General features: G+C 68.8%; 1 protein-coding gene across 2 annotated transcripts in view; it reads right to left on the bottom strand.

Annotated features, from left to right (window-relative positions):
- Positions 1 to 1854: 1854 nt before the first annotated feature.
- Positions 1855 to 19814, bottom strand: part of INTS1 (integrator complex subunit 1) — a 28673-nt gene continuing 10713 nt past the window's right edge. Inside the window, exons 16-47 of one of the 2 annotated variants that reach the window (XM_073791821.1) lie at positions 18971 to 19062; positions 18731 to 18791; positions 17494 to 17691; positions 17090 to 17219; positions 16654 to 16833; positions 16412 to 16561; positions 15846 to 16025; positions 15665 to 15769; positions 14502 to 14669; positions 14314 to 14425; positions 13255 to 13416; positions 12407 to 12553; positions 12009 to 12107; positions 11640 to 11764; positions 11018 to 11272; positions 10643 to 10802; positions 10263 to 10436; positions 9923 to 10097; positions 9707 to 9833; positions 8851 to 8981; positions 8275 to 8362; positions 7956 to 8182; positions 7619 to 7742; positions 6545 to 6678; positions 5965 to 6157; positions 5319 to 5446; positions 4926 to 5038; positions 4030 to 4143; positions 3079 to 3149; positions 2643 to 2734; positions 2371 to 2480; positions 1855 to 2193 (exon numbers count right to left, since the gene is read on the bottom strand). In XM_073791821.1, coding sequence (XP_073647922.1) covers positions 2078 to 2193; positions 2371 to 2480; positions 2643 to 2734; positions 3079 to 3149; positions 4030 to 4143; positions 4926 to 5038; positions 5319 to 5446; positions 5965 to 6157; positions 6545 to 6678; positions 7619 to 7742; positions 7956 to 8182; positions 8275 to 8362; positions 8851 to 8981; positions 9707 to 9833; positions 9923 to 10097; positions 10263 to 10436; positions 10643 to 10802; positions 11018 to 11272; positions 11640 to 11764; positions 12009 to 12107; positions 12407 to 12553; positions 13255 to 13416; positions 14314 to 14425; positions 14502 to 14669; positions 15665 to 15769; positions 15846 to 16025; positions 16412 to 16561; positions 16654 to 16833; positions 17090 to 17219; positions 17494 to 17691; positions 18731 to 18791; positions 18971 to 19062 — 4441 coding nt within the window. In that variant the 3' untranslated portion in view covers positions 1855 to 2077. The remainder of the gene's footprint in view (positions 2194 to 2370; positions 2481 to 2642; positions 2735 to 3078; positions 3150 to 4029; positions 4144 to 4925; positions 5039 to 5318; positions 5447 to 5964; positions 6158 to 6544; positions 6679 to 7618; positions 7743 to 7955; positions 8183 to 8274; positions 8363 to 8850; positions 8982 to 9706; positions 9834 to 9922; positions 10098 to 10262; positions 10437 to 10642; positions 10803 to 11017; positions 11273 to 11639; positions 11765 to 12008; positions 12108 to 12406; positions 12554 to 13254; positions 13417 to 14313; positions 14426 to 14501; positions 14670 to 15664; positions 15770 to 15845; positions 16026 to 16411; positions 16562 to 16653; positions 16834 to 17089; positions 17220 to 17493; positions 17692 to 18730; positions 18792 to 18970; positions 19063 to 19814) is intronic. The other variant, XM_033840874.2, reaches the window with a different exon arrangement.

A 19814-nucleotide genomic window follows, 5' to 3' on the forward strand; every position in this document is an offset into this window, starting at 1 on the left:
CTCACCCCACACACATGCACACCCACGCCCCTGCCCGCCATCCACTGGGCCCCCTGCCCCTTCTCTCTGAGGCCCTGGGCTGGGCGCACCTGTGCAAGATGGAGCCGGCTGGATGGTGTTCACGGCAACGGACACCATCCAAGGAGCGCTGCCCTGCACGCCCGCTCTGCCCGCGCCCTCCACGCACCACCGCCCATTCCCACGGGCCGTCCCCAAGGGTCCCGCTGCGCCCCCCACCTGCCTGGCAATGCTGCAGCGCCCAGGCTGGCAAGGGCGGGTTCCGTGGGTACCGCCCGCAGCCCTGCCAGGACATCTGCCTTTGCCCGCAGAAAGGTGAAGCTGGAGGGTGGTCGGCATCCCCGCTCCCCCAGAGCCAGGCCGCGGCCCACCCCCAGGCTCCCCAAGCCTCGGCCCTGCCACGGGTGGGACTGGGCAGGAAGGCGGTCAAGGGCTCTCCCAGAGCCTGCCCCTCTGCCTGCTGGGCCCTCCACAGCCCAGTGTCACGGTGAACTGCCCCAGCCCCCAGCCTCCCAAACCCCAGGGGGCCTGTGCGCCCCTAGCTCTGGCTGAGGCAGTGGCACTTCGGGGCATGCCCAAAGTGACAGTCCCAGCAGCTGTCACCCAAGCCCAGATGGGCAGGGCCGTGGCTTCCTACGAGTGGCATAGCACTTCCTGGTAGGGCACCCAGGGCAGGAGGCAGGAGGGGGCCCTTCGGCTCCACGTCCCTCTCTGCAGGGACTGCAGTGGGGCAGGAGGTGCCAAAGGCCAGTTCCACGTGCCCCTGAGCAGGAGCCACACGACGGGGGCCAAGAAACAAGCCAGGCGGGACAGGAGGGCCTGGGGCTCCACCACGGAACCGGCAGGATCTGGGTACTGAAGGGCTGTCGCGCGGGCAGCGGCGTGGTGGCCGACCCGTCAGGGACTCAGGAGAGCAGGGAGGCTGGCAAGGCCGGGGCCGACCAGGGGCCTGTGGGGCTAGGGGCACAGCCCTGCCCCTGGTGGGCATGGAAGCAGTGACCACCCCCCACCCAAGGGTCTGTCCAGCCTCAAGCAGGCGGGACTGAAGAGCCTGGGTCTGTCTTTAGCCTCAGCGCCCCCTGGTGGCCCCAGCTGAGGAGCCGGGTAGACAGGGATCCTGCGGGGGAAGGGGGGGCGCGCACCGGAACCCGGGCGCCAACGGGAGCAATGGGAGGGAGGGGTGGGATGCCATCTGCATCCAGCCTGGATGGGGTTGGGACGGCATTGCCCCAAGAGACGAGGACACTGGCCTGGAGAAACCAGTGCCGCCTGGGGGACCCCAGGGCCCTCACTGGAGGGAGCACTGCCCCCTGCCCTCAGAGTCCCCAGGCCAAGTTCTGGGGCAGAGCCCCACCCCTGTCCCCTGCCCCAGCACCGCAGCTCCGCGGGGGATGCGCCCCTCAGTGGCTGCACTGAGCCAGCCCTCACCCCGTGGCCAGCATGCGGGGGGCTTCCTGGAGCGATGCCCGAAGCTGAGGGTCTCGGGGAGCTGAGGTCCTTTTTGACTGCTCTGCCGACACCCAGCGAGCCCCGCTCCCTCCGGGAGTTGACGAGGCCGAGCCCGTGGGCAGAGAACTCAGGGGCAGGGGGCACCCGGGCACTGTCAGCTCTCCCCCAACCCCGATGCTGCCTGAAAGTGGGGAGCTGGGTGGAGGGCAGGGAGGAAAGGCCGAGACTGTGCCCAGCAGGCGGGCGCCCTCCTGTCTCCAGACGGACACCGCCACATGCCTGCCCAGGAGCAGGCAGGCTGGCCGGGCCCTGGGGGCAGGGCTCCAAGCTCCCAGGTCCCACTCACTCCCGGGGTCTCCAAGGAGGCAAACCACACAGGCAGCAGCGTCGCGGAGTTCAAAACGTTTCATTTGAACCCAGCCCCTCGCCTCGACTCGCTAGGATGTCAGCATCCCCTCCCAGCTGGGCTGTGCCCCCCGTCACTCCGCAGGTGGGACAGCTTCCGGGGCAGACGGCGCCCACACTGCTGGCCGGGGTGGCTGGGCGTGGGCTCTGAGTACTGGCCCTGCCTGCCTTGGTGCTCCCGGAGGAGACCACCAGTGGACCCGGCTCACATCACAGCCTCCATGTGCAGGATCCTCAGGGCCTCAGAGATCTGGGCGCTGGTGTCCATCTGGCCGTACATGCCCACCAGGAAGGCCCGGTGCAGCAGCACGGCTGCGTGCTCTGGGGGCAGACGGAGACCCTGTCAGGCTGTGCTGCCTGACATCCTGGCCGCGGTGGCCAGGTCGTCAGGCAGCTCTCAGAAGTGGAGCCTCTGGTCTTTCCGCGAGAGCCCGGCCCCGGGTACCGAGGCCTCCGGGGGCACCGGGGCCTGGGTGGGTGGGGTCGGGGCAGACTCACCCTGGCAGAGGAGGGTGTACTCCGGCAGGTTCCGGAGGGCCGTCTGCGCTACTTCGAAGTCCCGGCTGCCCAAGCAGTACATGAACGTGGGCAGGAAGTCGGCTGCGATGCTGGAAGAGCCACGTGCTCAGGTTGGCACCTCCCCCCGTGCCAAGACGGCCAAGGCCCCGACGCCTCCCCAGAGCCCCGCGCCGGGCCCCACCGGACAGGAGGAGTGGGAGGCCTGGCCCAGGGCACCGGGCGGCCCGTGGTGGCAGGTGACGCCGGCTCACCTGGGGTTGCTCTGGATGGAGCGCAGGGCCAGGCTGAAGGCCAGGCTGCGGCAGGACTCCTCAGCTGAGCTCATCAGCCGCTGCAGACTGGTCTGCGGGGGCGGGGGCGGTGTCAGCAGGGCCACCCTCCCATCAGGGGACCCCGCTCCCTAAGCCTCCAGCCCCCTCAACACCCCCGTCGCTGGGCCCTGGGACCTCGGGACCCATGAAGCACACAGGAGGCCCAGCGCAGAGCGGAGGAGCGGCCGCCTCAGTTCTGGGCGGGACTGAACATCTGGGACGGGGCCGCAGTCAGACGTGGCGCCCGCCCCAAAGCCCAGCCGCTGCGGGCTGAGCTGGGTGCCCAGCAGGAAGGAGGGTGGGGGCGGCGTCCCTGTTCGGGGCCCAGCCTCTGACACGTGTCCCAGTTCCTCTGGGCACATGGCAGCTCCCGCACCGAGAAGAAGCCCAGGATCTCGGGTCTCCGCCGGGACATCTCGTCCACATCGCTCAGAACCTCCAACAGATCTAAGATGGGTAGAAAGCGTGTTGTTGAGGGCCGGGCTGCAGCTGCTGGGCTCGGGGGCGAACCTGTCCCCCACACAGCCCAGAGGCAGGAGTGGTGGAGTCCTGGGGCCAGAGCCCGCTGCCCCACAGCACACCTGCCGGGCAGGGACCCTGGCCCGGCCTCAGCACAGGCTCTGGTGGAGGGACCTGGTTCTACAGGTGTAGCACGGCTGCTCATAACGTCAGCGCCATTGCCTCCTGGAGCTTCCATAGCATCCCTAGTGCTTGCTCAGGCCAGGGGGCCCCCAGCACCTTGGGACAGAAATCACTGGGGGTTCCGCTGCCTTCCCAACTACCGAGCCAGCGACCCCAAACCGGAGGTGCTGGTCGACCAGGCTTTCAGAGGTTTCTGAGGGGCCCAGGGATCTGCATCTGCACCACGCTCCCCGGATGTCTGCCCCGGCCGCCCCGAAGCCACACTGCAGAAACATGGCCCTGCCCCTCCCTGCAGGTGGCCACCCAGGCCCTCGGCTCCCCCGTAGGGGACCAGGGGCTGTCGGCCAGCTCCCCGCCAGGCCCCTCTTCCTCGGTATCTACGGGGACTCCAGGGGGCTCCCCAGCGCCACTGGCCAGCAGAGGAGCCGCCCCCAGTCTCCAGTCCCGCTTCTCCCTCCGACGCCCTCTCTACCCACCCCTATTCCCACTCTGAGGAAAGAGCCCAGCTCCTCCCGGGACCTGGCAGGGGCCCTGCTGTCTTCTGGATGCCCCCCCCCCCACCCCCAGGAGAAGCCTGGACGGCCAAGGGCCGCTGTGGGACCCAGGATGCTGCAGGGACAGAAAGGGAGGCCACCACCCACCGCGGGGCCGACTGGGCCTGGGGGAGCCAAACCCCCAGACTTACCCTCGACCGTCTGGCCCCGGGAAAGCCTCTTCACATAGGGGGCCACTTCAGCTGCAGTCAGAGGGGTGAAGAGGGAGACGCTGACCAGAGGCAGGGGGCCAGCCAAGCCCTCGTCTGCAAGACAGGAGGCCAGTGCTGTCGGGTGGAGACGAGGACGGCCCGCCCCAGGCCACCGTCCAGAGGGCCCAAGAGCCCCGGACACACTCGACACCGAGGCCGTGGGATCCATGTGCGTAAGCGAGGGGCAGCCTCGCTGAGCAGCGCCCGGAATCACACCAGACCCCCAAGGATGCGGCCCCTGCCCTGGGCTGAGCACGGTGCCTGGTACACAACGGGCGCTCAATAAATGTGCTGGAACGACGAGCTGCTGGGAGCTGCCCGGGAGGCGCGGCGCTGCTCTCTCTAGCCTCTCACCCACCACACGGAGCTGCCCGGGAGGCGCGGCGCTGCTCTCTCGAGCCTCTCACCCACCACACGGCGCGCGGCCTTCCCTGCTGCCCCTGGCACACGGCAGGTGCTCAATAAAGGCGCCTGCGTGCAGAGCGCTGTGCTAGGCGTCCGTGGACGGCCCAGAGTCACACTCGACGCCAGTGACTTGGCAAAAGCAGGGCGAATGGCCGTGAAGGGCCCTGGGCCCCGGGCACTCGGCCCGCTCACAATCCACCGCACGCCCGCTAGACACAATGCTGCAGGCGCCGGGTCGCCCCACTGCAGGGGCCCCCGGGTGGGCACGGGGACAGAGAGCAGAGGGGCCTGGTTGGTCCCACAGAGGGCAGGTGCTGTAGGTCTCGCTGGCCACAACACGACTCGGTGCTTTGCGCGTGTCACGGACCCAGGGCCAACGATGCCCGAGGGACGCCCAGGGCAGTGCAGCCCGCAGCCCCGGCCCCACTCACCCTCGCCCTCTTCGTCCAGGCCACGGTCGGCCCTGCCGTCCCTGCTGGGAAGGCTCAGCCCCGCCAGGAGCGACTTGAGCATCACCAGGTCACTGCTGTCGAAGGACAGGTCACTGGGGGAGCAAGGTTCTCCGTGAGCACCATGCCACAGGTGGGAGGCAGGCAGGGCCCCGTGGGCAGGGGCTCAGGAGGTGCCCCGGGGGCCGAGGGAGGAGGAAGCCAGCTCAGAATGACCCCGGCGCAGACCCAGCATCTACAGCCCTGCCGCCCCGGGCCTCGGCGCCGTGGGCAGTGTCCATCCCCGCCAGCACGCCCCTTGGGAGCTCCCAGCCCTGAGCACCGCCACGACGGGACCCTGGCCGGAGAGGAGCCGTGCCAGACGCGCACACTCACTGGAGCGCGTCGGAGTGTTTCTGCAGGAAGGCAATGGCGGCCGGGGCATTGCAGGTGATGTACTTGTGGGTGAACTGCACGAACTTGCTGATGAAGGGGGCCAGGTGGCGGGAGGACTTCCTGTAGTTCTGCAAAGGGAAGCGCGAGGGGGAAAGCATCCAGGGCCTGAAGCATCCCGTCTTGCCCGCGTCGCTCCCCCTGGAGCCCCACAGTACACCCCGGACACCGCCAGCACGCCGCCCTCGCCGGGCGCATGTTAAGGTCCCTAAGGGTCAGGAGCGGCCTTGTCCCTCCTGAACCCTGAGGAGCGTGGGGTCTCCCCAGGCACGTGAGCAGCTGGGGGCCTTCCCCGGGTGAAGGTACCAGACAGGCAGGTGGCCTGGCCGTGCCCGATGCAGCCAAGGGCTGTGCCCTCACCCAGCCGCCTCAGGTGGACAAGGGGACGGACCCTCAGTCCTGGTCAGGAAGACCGGGGCTGCCAGAGTCGTGGGACCAGAAGGGGCACGAGCTGAAGGGGGAGAGCTCAGAATGGTGGAGGGAGCAGGCAGGGCGAGCAGGGGCACCGGCTGACAGGGGCACAGGGAGAGGGACCGGGCACCCGACCCCTGGGGACGCCCGGGCCCCCGAGGGTGGGTGGGGCACCCACCAGCAGCAGGCGGAGAAAGGAGAGCAGGCAGTCCCATAGCGCCCCCTGGTGCTCGCTCTGGAACACGTGCGGCTGCAGCAGCTCCAGGATGCCCAGCACGTGCAGGAAGAAGGTCAGGTGGCTCTGCTGCCGGAACTCCTGGAAGTTGAGGTGGCTGCGGCCGTGCAGGAGGGCGGCGATCATGGGCAGGTGCCTGGGGGCGACGTGTGCGCTCGGTGGTCCTGGGCCATCTCCCCCGGCCCCCCTCCCCGCCCCCCGCTCCAAGGGCCGACATCAACTTGCACTTGGAGACCACCCGGAGCCCGCTAACCGCCACCGTGATGTCCTGGGCCACTCACCTGACCCACCCTCTCCCGCGTCCACCAGGCCCCTACCCCCGAGACTCAGCTCAGTCAGGAAGCAGCCGAGGCCCTGGCTGCCCGTGGCGACACCACCACGGTGTCCGTCCACCCGCTCTTAGCCGCAGAGCCCGCCTTACAGGAACGCCTGGTGTGGGAGCCGCTCCAGGCTGGGGCGGGGAGGGCACCCTGACAGCGAGCTGTGCCCACTCGGGCTGCAGGTGGGACAGGCCAGGCGGTACCTGAGCAACAGGATGGGGTGGGCCACAGCCAGCTTCCGACAGGCCACGTTGGCATCGGCCACTCGGTTCTCGGCTGCCCGGGAGTCACTGGTGTCCGCGAGGAGGGTGACGAAGCGGTGAATGAGGCCGTCCAGCTGGGAGGGACGGGGGTGGTCAGAGCCGGGGCCGCCTGCAGCCCTCGCACCCTACCTGTCCGCCCCCCGCCGAGTCCGCCGCCCACCGCCGCAGGGGCTACGATGGGGCTCCCCGGGCAGTGTGCGGGCACCTGCTCCAAGGCCCCCGGACCCCAAGGCCCTGGTGTGGCCCCTAAGGACCTGTGCAGCGACCCAGAGTGTTCCCCCAGTGCCTTCTGCTGCTCCTGGGGCTCAAGAGGCTGTGGCCAGAGCTCCCAGCCAAGCTCAGCACGTGGTGTGTGAGGTCACCCTCTCCACACAAACAGGATAAAAGCCCCGTGTTAGCTTGGACGAGGAAAACCAACCTTACTGATATAGCGTAATTCCAGGTGTGCAAAACAAGTAACACACGAAAGCGGAAGGAAGCACAACTGGAAAAACATCAACTTCCCTCCCCGTCCCGGGAAGCAGGGCAGGCGGCAGATCCGACTCCAGGGTCCAGCCCAGGGAACACGGGCAGGGGCCCAGCAGACCCCCCTTCCCCCGCCATCACCCAAGGGAGGTGAAGGCAGATGCCACGCAGACCCGCGCACGGAGGCCCCACGCTGGGCCAAAGGCCAGCGCCACGGCAGGCAGCCAGGAAGGGATGGGGGTGCTGGGCCGCATGCAACACCGTCACACACGCACCGCGCGGCCGGCTGTAGTCAACGGTCCCTTATTAGGGAACGAGGGGGGACACCCACTCTCCTCTGCTCCACACCCAGAGGACTTCTTGGAGGAGGAAAAGAGCGTTTCCAGACCCTTCGAGAGGTCGGGCAGGCGAGGGTGGCAGGGCAGGCTCTGCCCTCAGACGTGCCATCCGCACTCACCAGGGGCCTCTTTTGTCTTTCGACCCGAGAAAAGGCATTTCTACCTCCCAGTGAAGGACAAAGGCGGCCCCGATGACCCCGTAGGGCTTTACCTTGCAGACGCTGCTGCCGGCGGCCCCTTCGCTGTGCAGCAGGACGTCAGGCACAGGCACCCGGAGGTCTGGCCGCTGCAGGTAGAGGTGCACGAGCAGGTCTCGGCAACGCCTGCCCAGCACGCTGCGAGAGACCAGAGACTCGGGGTGGCCGCGGGACCGGGGAGCCGCTGTTGCCACTGCGTGCAGAGCTGGCGTGCCAGGCCCCTCAGCCCTACCGCACCCCCACTGGTGGCCTGGGCTCGCTCCCACGGTGCTCACGTCTGAGCCGCGGCCTCCCACCACAAGGGCAAGGGGACGGGCGGGGGCCCCGGAGCCCGGCGTCCAGCACCCTCACCTGTCAGCCCACTGCGGGATGCAGCTTGTCAGGTGCGCCGTCACCTTCCTGACGCCCTCATCGTCACCGCGGCAGCAGCTGAGCAGCAGGGGCAGCCGGGCCTGGAGAAGGCTGCAGGCGCTGGCATCCCCGTCCTGGCTCCTGGCCTCTGCCTCCGCCAGGATCAGCTCCGCCAGGCCGATGAGCTCCGGGGCCTGGACGTGCAGCACCAACTCCTCCCGCCGCTTCTGCAGCCGCACACCGCCAGTCAGGCCCGGGCGCGTCTCGCCACGCCCGTCCGCCACCCCACCCTGCGGGCAGGGGACGCCCCAACACCTGCCTGAGGGGTGCGCTGGTCCCTGCCCTGCCAGATGCGAGGCATGTGGATGCAGGCCCAGAGGAAGTCCAGGGAGGCCGAGGGGTCGAACCTGGAGGCGGCGGGGCGGCCTGGCTGAGCACCAGGCGCGTCTCCAGGCGGGCGGCGGGGGGGGGGTGCCCAGGTCAGCCGTCAGGGGACGCGGGCCGCCCCACCCGACCTCTCTGCAGCTCACAGTGGCAAAGCTAAGGTTGGCCCCGCCCCGCCCCACGCTTGCAGCCGCGCACAGAGGCCCCTGGCACCCCCGCAGCACAGCACGGACGCCAGCCATTCACACGACCGGAGGACAGTGAAGCCGACTGTCTGCCTGCTGGTCACCCGGGGAAGGGACACCGGGCCAGGCAGGAGGGCCTCGGTCCCTGAGGACGCCGGGGGAAGGCTGCTGGATCAGAGCCCCCCACCGAGGCCCCCGACACTGCCCTCCAAAGTCGGCTCCCGGAGGAGTCTGGGCAGGGCGGCTGCCGCGGGGCACCCCAAGGCCCACGCTGCCTGTGGCAGGAACAGACCTGCCGGTGGGGGACAGAGGTCTGGGGGACTCACCTCTGCTCCCGGTTCTTGCCCAGCAGGATGTGGATACACTGGTGCAGCGTGGACCAGTTGGACTGGTGCGTGAGCAGGGCTAAGAGGTAGGGTCGGAAAGACGGCACCTGCGGGCCAGGATGGCCTTTGCCCTGGGAAGGGAGGAAACCTGGGATGGTCCCCGCCGGGCTGACGGCTCTGCCGTGTAGCGTCAGCAGGTGACAGCCCACGTGTGCCAGCACAGAGCAGAGGAAGGTGTCCGTTTCGGGGCAGATCCGAGGCTCCCGCCCGGGAAGCCACCCAGCCCGGCCGGTCACTCCGCAGATTAAGCACGGGCTGAACCGAATCCACTCCTCAGAGACCAGGAGACGCGCGAGCAAAACCCTGGGTGTGGGAACACCTGGGCAGGCGGGGGGCGCGGGAGCGTGACCGCCGCTCTCAGAAGCGCAGACCCACCAGCGTGCGGCGGGACCACGGGCAGGGGATGCCCAGCCCCTCCCCGGCCATCTGGTCAGTGTTTCCTCACCTTCCCCACGGCCAGATGAGCTGGGGGACCCCGCCACCCCCGCAGAGCCCTGACATGGGCTCCGACCCCTCTGAGGACCCCACCCCCCGTCAGGGGGTGCTGAGCTCCACTCCCCCCACCGCCTCGTGCCCTGTGAGGACCCGAGCCCACAAAGGACCCATCCACCCACCCCCTGCCCGCCTCCGTGGCCAGATCTGGCCAGCTGTGGTGACCCACTCAGAGGAAACATGGGACCCGTCTGGCCACTGAGACTCCGGCATCGGATCTGCTGGAACTGACAGAGAGCCAGCCCCACCCTGGGGCTGCCGGGCGGACTGTGGGCCCAGGGCGCCGTGCGCGAACGAGGCCCACCTTGCTGCTCTGGGAGAACAGCAGCCGCTGCTGCAGGTCAGGGCAGCTGCTGATCACCTCGGGGTCCAGCATCTCCAGCCAGTCGACAAGGAGCCCCGAGCAGGGTCCCAGCCACACAGCCTCCAGGCTGCAGGGAAGGTGGGGTGGGCTCAGACGCGGCCGGCCAGGGCCGCCCCCCGCTCCCCCTCCCAGCCGGCCCCCGCCCCGCCGGCTCACCTGCAGCCGTCAGAGTCCTGCTTCCCCAGGGCCGGGGGCTCCCCCTTCTCCTGCAGCAGCAGTGAGCTCACCACGGACACGGGCCCCGAGGCCGGGAAGGCGGAGGCAGCGGAGAAGATCGCGGCCAGCAGCTCCTCCAGGTGAGGCGACCTCATGGCAACCAGACCCCGGAGGACTGAGGGTGGGGCAGAGAGGGCCCCTGTGTCACTCCAGCTCGGGGGGCCACCGGACGTGAGGACAGAGAGCCCCGCCCCTGGGCCCTGTTCTGGGGGCGCCCAGGAGAGGGACCTGCGTGCGAGGCAGCGAGGCGGGGTCTTTGTGGCGCCCGGGGCCCGAGTACCTTTGCTGATAAGCTCGGGCTCCACGTCACACCCCTCCCCAGACTTGAGGGTGGCCGCGATGGCGCGGATGGTGGAGCTGACCACTTCCGGGTCCCCGCGGAACGTCAGGGCCTCTGCCAGGTGCAGGAACCCGCTCCGCACTGCAGGGGAGCGCTGTGTGACCCACGGGACTCCTGCCGGGGTGCCGGGCAGGCGACTCTCCTCGGTTCCCACACGTACGTTCCCCCCTGGGGGGCCTTCCCAGTGCCCCGACCCCCAAACCACTGGGCCCCACTCACCCTGGCGCCACCCGGGGCCCAACTGGGAACAAGGCCCCGGTCCCCCCGACGCGATGGCAGAGAGCCCAGGACCCCCGCCGGCACCATTGACCCTGCCTCACCATCGCTGATCCGGCGCCGTGCCGAGTACTGGGCGGCAAACAGCTTGAGCTGGGCCTGCAGAGGCCCGGCCTCCACGGCGGGGCTGTCCAGCCACTGCAGGGTCTGCACGAGCACTTTGAGGAAGCGCGACGAGAAGCCGGTGTCCTGGGGCACACAGCGCTGGGGACAGCGCAGCACGGCTCAGACAGGGCCAGGGCCGGGCGGAACCATCCCGCCTGCCACAGCGGGGGCCCCTCCAGCGCCCATACCCACAGCCCGTGAGGGGTCTGCCGCCGCCCGTCCTCACAGGGCTCAGAGAGAAACGACCAAGGAGGTAGCACACACGTGGGCGCGCACGGGGGCAGGGCCTGGGCGCGGGGCTGTCCGGGGCCCACCTGGTACTGGCAGAGCTGGCGCAGCAGAGGGCAGGCGAGGAAGTGGCTCTGGCGCATGGCCATGACCAGGGCGCCGCCGTGCGGGGAGCTCAGCAGGGTGGCGAGGGCCTGCAGGAGGCGCACCGCGACGCCTGGCACCTCGGGGCTCCCCTGGCGGACTCGCGCCAGCTCCCGGCCCAGGGCCTGCTGCAGCGCCAGGGCTACAGGGCGCGCGCTGGAGCTCTGCCACCGCGGGCTGGGGCTCAGCGGGAAGATCTGGAGAAAGGCATCCATCAGCACCACGCGGCTGGCAGGTGGGGCCTTCCCCAGGGCCCACAGCCCGACCCCACAGAGGCTGCCGGCAGTCGGCACTGGCGTGCCCGGTCCCCAGCAGACTCTCCAGAGGGGCGTGGGGTGGGGGCCGAGGACTGGGACGAGGCCCGTGGCAACAGGCCCAGGCAAGAGCGCGTGGAGCTGTGCACACACGTGCGCATACGGGCGTGTAAGCGTGAAGATGGACACCGTGCACCGCTGCTCTGCAGCGCCTGTCACTGTGAGGAGGGGGCGAGAACACACGTGCCCAGGGAACCCCTGGCCATGGATTCCAGGCGGGAGGAGGGACCAGGGAGGAGGGGGGCCGTACCTGCAGGAGCATGCTGGCCAGGTCGTCCTCGGGGCCCAGAACCCGCACCTGTGCCACGGCCCGGGGCCTGCCCTGGCCCGGTGGCTGCTCTGGGCTGCTTTTGGGTTTCGGCGCCTCCGCGCTGTCTGCAGGGAAGGAGGAGCAGGGCGGCTGAGAGGCCCTCACGGCCAGCTGTGGCGGGGACCATGCCGACCACGGCCAGGCTCGCGCGGCGGCCCACCGCCCAGAGAGGAGCGGGCTCCCAGGCCCTGCAGAGGGCTCTCTCCCCGGGACCCCCAGCCTCGCCCGTGGGCCCATAAACAGAAGCCCGGACGCCGGGCAGAAGCAAACGCTTCCCGAGTGGCCGTGCGAGCCGGGATGGGTGGGTACCTCGCCGGGCGGGCAGGGAGGCTGTGAGCAGGGAGTGGAAAGTCTGGCCTCCGGACGCCCCTCGCTCGTGCTGGACCTCGACCAGGTGAGCCATGTAATCTGCAGGGAGGCAGCCACGGGTAAACACGGGCCCCCAGGGAGGAGGGAAGCCCTCCGCATGGTGCCCGCAGAGCTCCAAGCCTCCCCAGGACCCGGGAAGCTGGGCGACAGGGCCTTTCTGCAGAGAATCAGGCAGCGCCCGCAGCTCCCTCCACCCTCCAACCCGAGGGGTGGACGCAGCTCCACCTTCCTGCTCGCAGCCCCTGCCCTGGGGCTGTTCCACTCCACCCCCAGCCTGGCTCTCCAACCGCAGCCGCACGGCGGGCCCGGGGTGCTCGGGCGAGGACCCCGGCTCTCACTCTTGTCCATGATGTTCTGCTCCAGGGTCTGGGGGTCGTGGGCCACCGCCTGGTCCAGATACTGGAGAAGTTTGCTCATGCTGGACACCGGGATGCCGAAGGACTGCACGAACAGCAGCAGCTGCTGGGGCTCCAGGTCCTGCAGGGCTGAGGGTGGCTCTCACTCAGCCACTGCCACCCGGTGACCCCGGCCCGCGGGGCCTGGCGGGGCCCAGGGCCCAGAGGGCAGCTCCAAGTGTGGCTGCTGGGTCCTCAGGACCCCACCCTGCGTCCTGAGGCTGCGGGCCAGCCCTGCGCTCCCTCCAGCTCAGAGTCAAGGCTCCCCTGAGTGTGTCCTGCTGCGCTTCCCCAGCCAAGCCACCCCCCAAACTGCCCGGCCTGCCACCTCTGCTGGATACCACGCTGACCACGGGCGGGTGCCCGAGGCCACTCTGCACCCCAGAACCAGCTCGGAGGCCCCAGCCCCTCCTCCTCCCCTCCGAATCCCTGGACCACTTGGTCTTTTTCGTTCCTCCTCCAGCACTTCTCACTGGAGGCTCTCAGCCTCCCCGCCTGACCACAAGGGCCTGCGGGCACCTGTCAGGGCACTGACAGCTCCACAAACGTCTGCTGAATAACAGACGCCCCGGAACCCCCCCCAGGCCCCCGAGCTGTCCTCTCTCACAGGCCACAACTAGAACACACCCAGGCCCACAGCAGGGGGCAAGGCCTGGTTCCCCCCCACCCCCCGCCCCGCTCGAGCCGCGCCCAGGCCGTACCAGCGTCCACCAGGCGAGGGAAGAACACACACCAGGCCCACAGCAAGGGCAAGGCCTGGTCCTCCCCCTCGAGCCGCGCCCGGGTCGTACCAGCGTCCACGAGGCGCGGGACCTCCGAGCGGATCATGCGCAGCTTCAGCCAGTCGGGCAGCAGCAGCGCCTCTTCCGACGTGTCCACCAAGAAGGCCGTGGGCAGGGGCTTCTTCTCTGGGAACCAGATGTCCAGCAGCGCCTGGAACTCGCTGTCACCAGCTTCGGGAGAGACAACAGGGCAAGCACCAGGGCTGGCTCAGCGAGGCCTTCCCAGACCTCGCCACCCTAGGAGCTCCGGCCGCACTGAAGGCTGAAGGCCAAGGCCAGCGTGTCCTCGGTTTACAGGTGCGAACAGGGGCTTCAGAGGACGGAGAAGAATCTACCCAGAGCTGAGCGCGGCCCAGCGGCAGAGGCTCTGCACAGCTGACTTGTGTAATCCTCACAATCGCGGCGCCGCCCCGCCCCAGTTGAGGAAACGGAAGTGCAGAGCTGGCCAGGCTGCCCAGGGGACGGTGTGAGGCTGGGGCCAGCAGGCTCTCTGGGCTCTGTGGGCTTGGCCAAACCGGCTCCTTCCAGGGCTCAGGCTGCACAAAGCCCCGGGCAGCCAGTAGGCCAGGCCAGCACAAGGCCAGCCTCCCCTGGACACAAGTAAGTGGCAGAGCAGCCCACAGCGTCAGCCACGGAGGAGGGAAGGAGAGGCTGCCAGGCAGAGAGGTTCCAGGAGGCCAGAGGATCAGCCGGCTCTGGACACAGCCCACGGCCAGCGAGCCGAGGGCCACACCCCAGGCCTGTGGAGAGGACCTGGGGCTCACTGCTCTGGGCACCAGCGTCCCCTCGGCTGGAGAGCCCCATGCGGACACCTCCACCTCCAGAAACCACAGTGCAAAGAGCAGCAGGCACAGAGGTGCCCAGCAACACCCACGTGCATCTCACGACGACAGGACAGCGTGTGAGCGGAGGCGGCGAGGAGTCTGGAAACCCCCGGCCTGTGGATCGGAAGCGTCGGCGGTGCACGGGGTCCCGCCACGTGGGGCTCTCGCGTGCGCCCCCAGGACGGGCAGGGAAGGGGGTCCACCTCCACGGGAGACCCAGCCCCACCGCCCGCGGGCTGCTCACCGCGGGGCGGCCCCAGCGTCAGGAGGATGACCATGGCATGGACCACCAGGATGTGCATGGTGGCCGTCTCCCCACTAGTCCAGCGCAGGAAGACCTGGTCTTGCGACTCCGACTGGAGGAAGAGGAGCGGGGTGAGCGGGCCGAGGCGAGGGCCGCGGGGCCGGGCCCAGGGCACCCGCCTGCCTTACCCAGCTGTAGACCTCCTCGCCCTCCTTGCTCTTGCGCATGCGCTGCACGTAGCGGGAGAAGATGGAGAGCAGGGCGGCCAGCACGGCGTCCGACTCGGCGCTGCAGGAGCGCTTGGAGAACAGGTGGGACATGATGGTGGAGCGCTCCACGATGAGCCGGGCCACGTCCTGGGGGAGCACGGCGTCAGAGGGCATGGGGCCCCCCTCCAGTCGTGCCTGGCCAACAGCCCCGTCCCCTCGGAAGGCCGCCCCGATGCCACGTCCGCTCTGCACAACCACCCCCCGCCACCGGGCAGCAGGCCGATGACGGACGGAAGGGCCCCACACGCAGAGAGAGCCCCGCAGCCGCGCAGGGCTGTCAACTGCCGAGCGGGCGCGAGGGGCAACAAGAAGTGACAGGCTCCCTGGAGAGGGCCGGCCCCGCTCGCTCGGAGAGGAGAGCGAGGCATGGGGCACGGCGCCATCTGCCCTCGAGCGACAGTAACACACGCTTCTCAAGACCCGAAGGGAAAGGCCGTCTGCAAACAGCCGGACACCACGTTTACTTGAAACCTGCAGCAGTGACGCGGGGCACGCACTCTCTGAGCCCTGTGAGGACAGTCTGGCCCCTGGACCAGACTCAGAAGGGCGAGGCCTCCAGCCCCAGACTTTAATTATTACTGTCCAGCCCCTCGACGAGGAACCCAGGCTTGGACAGAATCCCCCTGCCCACCGACCTCTGTCTTCAGCCCGTTCCCTCACTCCGTCCACTCACTCATTCTACAAAGACCCAGGGCCTCCAGAACCTCCATCACTGTCAGCTGACACGCTAACAGGGGAGCAAGGTCAGAAGAAAGACGGCCCGAAAAGAGGAAGACGAAGTAGAAAACGGGCCTCCCCAGCAGGGAGCGGGATGCGGGCCCCAGCCGCAGACTCCTGGGCTGGCCTCCTGCCCCTTGGCCTCCTGGGTTGGCCAAGCCACGCCTCCCCCAGCCCAGAGCCACAGAGGCGACCAGGCCTGGATGATCACAAGGGCACTGGGGGCTCCTGCCCTCGATCCCTGCTCCGGACAGAGGGTCACCGGCAAGGCAGCTGGACGCTCAGAGCCCAGAGCCGAGGTGTGGCCCTGCTGGCCCTGCAGCCCGCCTGGGCTGGTCGGTGTCCCCCAGCCCCGCCCCCCTCACCAGGGCCAGGTCGCTGTGCTGGCTCTGCTCCTCCACGGGCGTGTGCTGGGACAGGTAGACCAGGTAGGCACTGATGGTCTGCGGGTCCGTCTCCATGTGGATGGCCTGGGGAGTGGGGGGAGGGAGGGCGTGTGAGCGCATGCCCGGCAGTGCAGCCCGCCGCCCGCCTGCGGCCCCTCACCTGCTGCAGCGCCAGGGCGGTGGTGGTCCTGACGCTGTCGAACAGAGGCAGCCTGGGCAGGTCTCGCAGCAGCCACTGGTAGCCCTGCAGCGCGTCCGTGTCGCCCGAGTCCTCCTCCGTGGGGGGCTCCTTCTCCTCCCCGTCACGCAGGCTGCCCTCCGAGAGCACCAGGGACAGGCCCTGCAAGCAGACACGCGCTGGTCTCGGGGCCACCACTCCCTCAGGGCCACGCGCGAGGGCCGCTTCCCGGCAGAGGTGTGGTGCGCCCGGAGCGCCCTCGCCTGGGGCGGAAGGGGCGCGGGCCGGCTCCCCTGGAAAACCGCCGCCAGTGCCTCGGGAAACACGGCAGGCGGCCACTGAGCTGCTCTCGGGGCGCTTCCCAGTACCACCCAGGGAGGGGGCCCAGACGGGGGAGAAAGGTCTGAGCCCTGCGCAGCTCATGACTGCAGCCTTCCTGTGCCCAGGAGTCAGCTAGAATACAAGGCTGCGTGAGCAAAAACTCCCATCTTAACAAAACGGGGAGAGCAGGGGTGCGCGGGGAGGAGCGGGCCAGACGGCCGCCTCACCTTCGTGGCCAGCACCCGGGAAGCCACCTGGGAGGAGCCGAGGCGCCGCAGGAAGTAGTCCAGCACCTCACACGTGGTCTGCTCGTCGGCCCTGGGGCCCAGCAGCAGGTCCTGCAGGCGGCCCAGCAGCTGCCGCTGCTTCTGCTGCCTCTGCAGGGACAGGGGGCCCTCAGGGTGGGTCTCCAGGGCCGGGGGCGGGGAGGGGTGTTGGGGCGGGGCTGGAGGCGGGGCAGGGCGCCCACCTGCCGCTTCTTGGCCTTCTGCTCTCTGCTCTCGCCCTCCTCCTCCTCCTCCCCGGAGGCGGGCTCGTCGGCAGCGTCGTGCAGCAGGAACTCGCACAGGCACTGCACGGGCAGCACGTCCAGGGAGCCCTCGCTGGACTGCACCAGGTCGGCCAGCCAGGGCATGGACTGGGAGGAAGCCTGGGCGGGGCGGCAGCCACACGGCTCCTTCCGGCTAAGCCTGCCGTGGCCCCCCGACCCACCTGCCCGCCCCCAGCGGGGATTCCCGAGGTGGCCCTGTGTGTGCCCAGGAGCCCGTCGCCATGTAGCCCTGTCTCCGGGTGTGCCCTCTTGTGGCCACGGTCTCATCTAACGCCGCAGCGCACTGACGCCCCTAGAAGGTTCCCCGCCCGCCCGCCTGCACCAGCCTCCTCTGCCGGACCACCGCGGGACTCACCTGCCTCTGGATGATGTTGAGGAGAAAGTCCGGGTTCCGGCTCCGACACAGCAGGTGCCCGAGGCGGAGGGACTGGTTGAGGCCTTTCACCTGATCCAGGACGTGAGGGGGAGGCCTCCGGGGCGGCCCTCTGAAAGTTCCACATGACCCAAGCGTGTCGAAGCCGCAAGCGCACTGCTCCCCAGTCGACAGTACCGGGTGAGGGCGGGGCCGCCTGCCTCCCACCTGTGGGCAGCTGCCCGTCTTCCCTGAGGCCCGCGGTCCCTCCCCTCCCAGCCCAGCCACGGGGGGCTCTCGGCTTCACCACCGCCAGCCGCGCGGAGAACCAGGACAGCGGCCAGGACGCGGCACCCCCGCCCGCCCCTGCCAGCCCAGGCCCGGCCCGAGCTCCGCGCAGCGCATACTGGGGCTCAAGGCTGGTGAGCTGGGACAGGAGCAGGCTGCTGCTCTCAGTGATGGTCTGCTTGGTGGATGCAGCGGCCAGGTGCCCCTCGAACGCCAGGATCTCCTGCTTCTCCCGCTGCGAGACCTGCAGCTCTCGGGTGACCATCTCAGTCCGGGTCTCCTCGTCCGTCAGGGTGCACGGTGGGTACGAGTAATTGCTGGGGACCAAGCAGGAGGAACCTGTCGCCGGGCCACCAAAGGCTGGCTGCCACCAGGCGGCGCTCAGGGTGGGGGGTCAGAACTTAGGACGGCGTCCCTCGCCCAGGCCCAGCTCGAGCCGTCAGGCTGTGGAAGGGACCCGGGGGCAGGTGTCGGCAACATGGTCACAGTCAGACCCCCATGAGGGAGCTGGGCAGCCCTCAGAGCCCACAGCCGGCCACCCTCTCTTCCCACACAGCCGAGTGCTGGCGCCTCCAAAATCAGCCAACGTGTGTCAGGATCCTGGGCCCGAGCGGCGTCTGTCCAGGATGGCCACACAGGACCCCTGGGCCCTTTCCAACAGGCCAGGTGGCCCGGGGCGCGACTCACGGCTTCAAAGACACACGCGGCTTTCTGGGGGCACGAACAGCTGGACTCCTGTCCGTGTTCAAAATCTAACCTAGCTTCCTGAGACAGCCACAGGACGGCCCTGCCACCCAGACCCCACGGGTGCACCCAGACCCCACGGTTCCGACACCCCACGGCCTCGGGCTCCGCTCCACCTCAGCCAGTGTCCCGCAGCGACCCTCGCTGCCCCCGAGTGCGCCGGCAGGCTGCACCCATCCCCGCTGCAGGAGCACAGCACACACACGCCACCCGCCCAGGCGCCCACACTGCTTCCTCAGCTCGCGGCTCGCAGCGAGCATGGTCACGGCGGCCCTGGCATCTGCTGCCCGCCGCGTCCAGAGGCAGTCCCCTGCTGCTGACCCCGTCTCCATCCCGCCGCACCCTCTGGCTCTGGACCCCTCCGCTCTACGCCTCCCATGTCACAGCAGCATCAGCCTGACCGTCCCCACGCCCACGGCGACACGCGTGCCGCCCAGGAGGGCCCAGGGCCCCACAGCACATGGCGTCGCTTGATCCCACTGCCCCAGTCCAGCGAGGGGGCAGCCCCGCAGAGTAGGGAGACCGCAGAGCAGTGGGAGGCCCAGCGCGCCCCGCTCCCAGTGCGGCACCGGTGGGCCCGCCCTCCCGGTCCCAGAGCGGCGAGCCACTTACTTGGTCATCACCATCTCCATGAGCATCTTCAGTGTGGGGTACTCCTCCCAGGCGGCCAGGCCTAGGGAGCAAGGCGACAGCAGGTGGTAGCTGGGACTCCCGGCCGAAGACCCACCCCCTCCCACGCCAATCCTCCAGGGCCCAGCCAGGCTCTGCTCCAGGTCCTGACATGCAGGACGCCCAGAAGAGGGAAAGGTCAACACCGGCCCAGGGGACCACGGCTGGCCAGAGGGGGCTCACCAATGTTTTCTGGGTTGAACGCGGCGACGACCAGCAGTAGGGGCCACGCCTTCCAGTAGAGGGTGGAGATGGCGAGGTTCGGAGGCTGGTACCTGGGACATAAGGTGTCAACGGCTCAGCCTCGGGCCATGAGGTCCTGGACGGGAACGGGTCCAGGCCATGGCGGCAGCCGCTTCACAGACCCGAACACCAGCACTGGAGCCTCGGTAACTCCCCTCTGGGACTTGCACCCCCAGGATGTGCATGGCTGTATCCAGCACACCGCTCAGGCCCACGCCCCAGCTCTGGGCTCCGGGACATGTGCCCTACTTCCCTCAGCCTTGGCCTCCCACCCTACAGCACGGGAACAGGGGGAAGGTAACAAACACTCGACAGCGTTAACTACTGTTGTTATTCTCTGCATCAGAAAACCAGAAAACACCCCGGTATCGGGCGACGTGTAACCATAACTTTCAAAAGTCACGCATCGTGCTGTCGTAATAACAGTCCTTTCAGGTGACGCAACAGAAAGCAGCTAAGAAGCTGTTAGGAAAAATGAAATAAATCTGACGTGATGACTTGGCAACACTCCCCAAACTCGTCTACAGCTTGGACGCAGTCCCCCCACAATCCCGGGTGGCTTTTTTGTGGAAATTGACCAGATGACCCTAAAATTCACATGGAAATGCGAGGACCCAGAAAAGCCAAAATAATGTTGGAAAAGAATAAAACTGGAGGACTCACACCTCCCAACTTCAAAACCCAGCACAGAGTTACAGTAATGAAGACAGAAATGTGGGCGTGAGGACAGGCATCTAGGTCAATGGAACAGAACTGAGGACCCAGAAATAAACCCGTATGCCAA

This window comes from Tursiops truncatus, chromosome 15, assembly GCF_011762595.2.
Source record: "Tursiops truncatus isolate mTurTru1 chromosome 15, mTurTru1.mat.Y, whole genome shotgun sequence".
Taxonomy (NCBI): Eukaryota; Metazoa; Chordata; class Mammalia; order Artiodactyla; family Delphinidae; genus Tursiops; species Tursiops truncatus.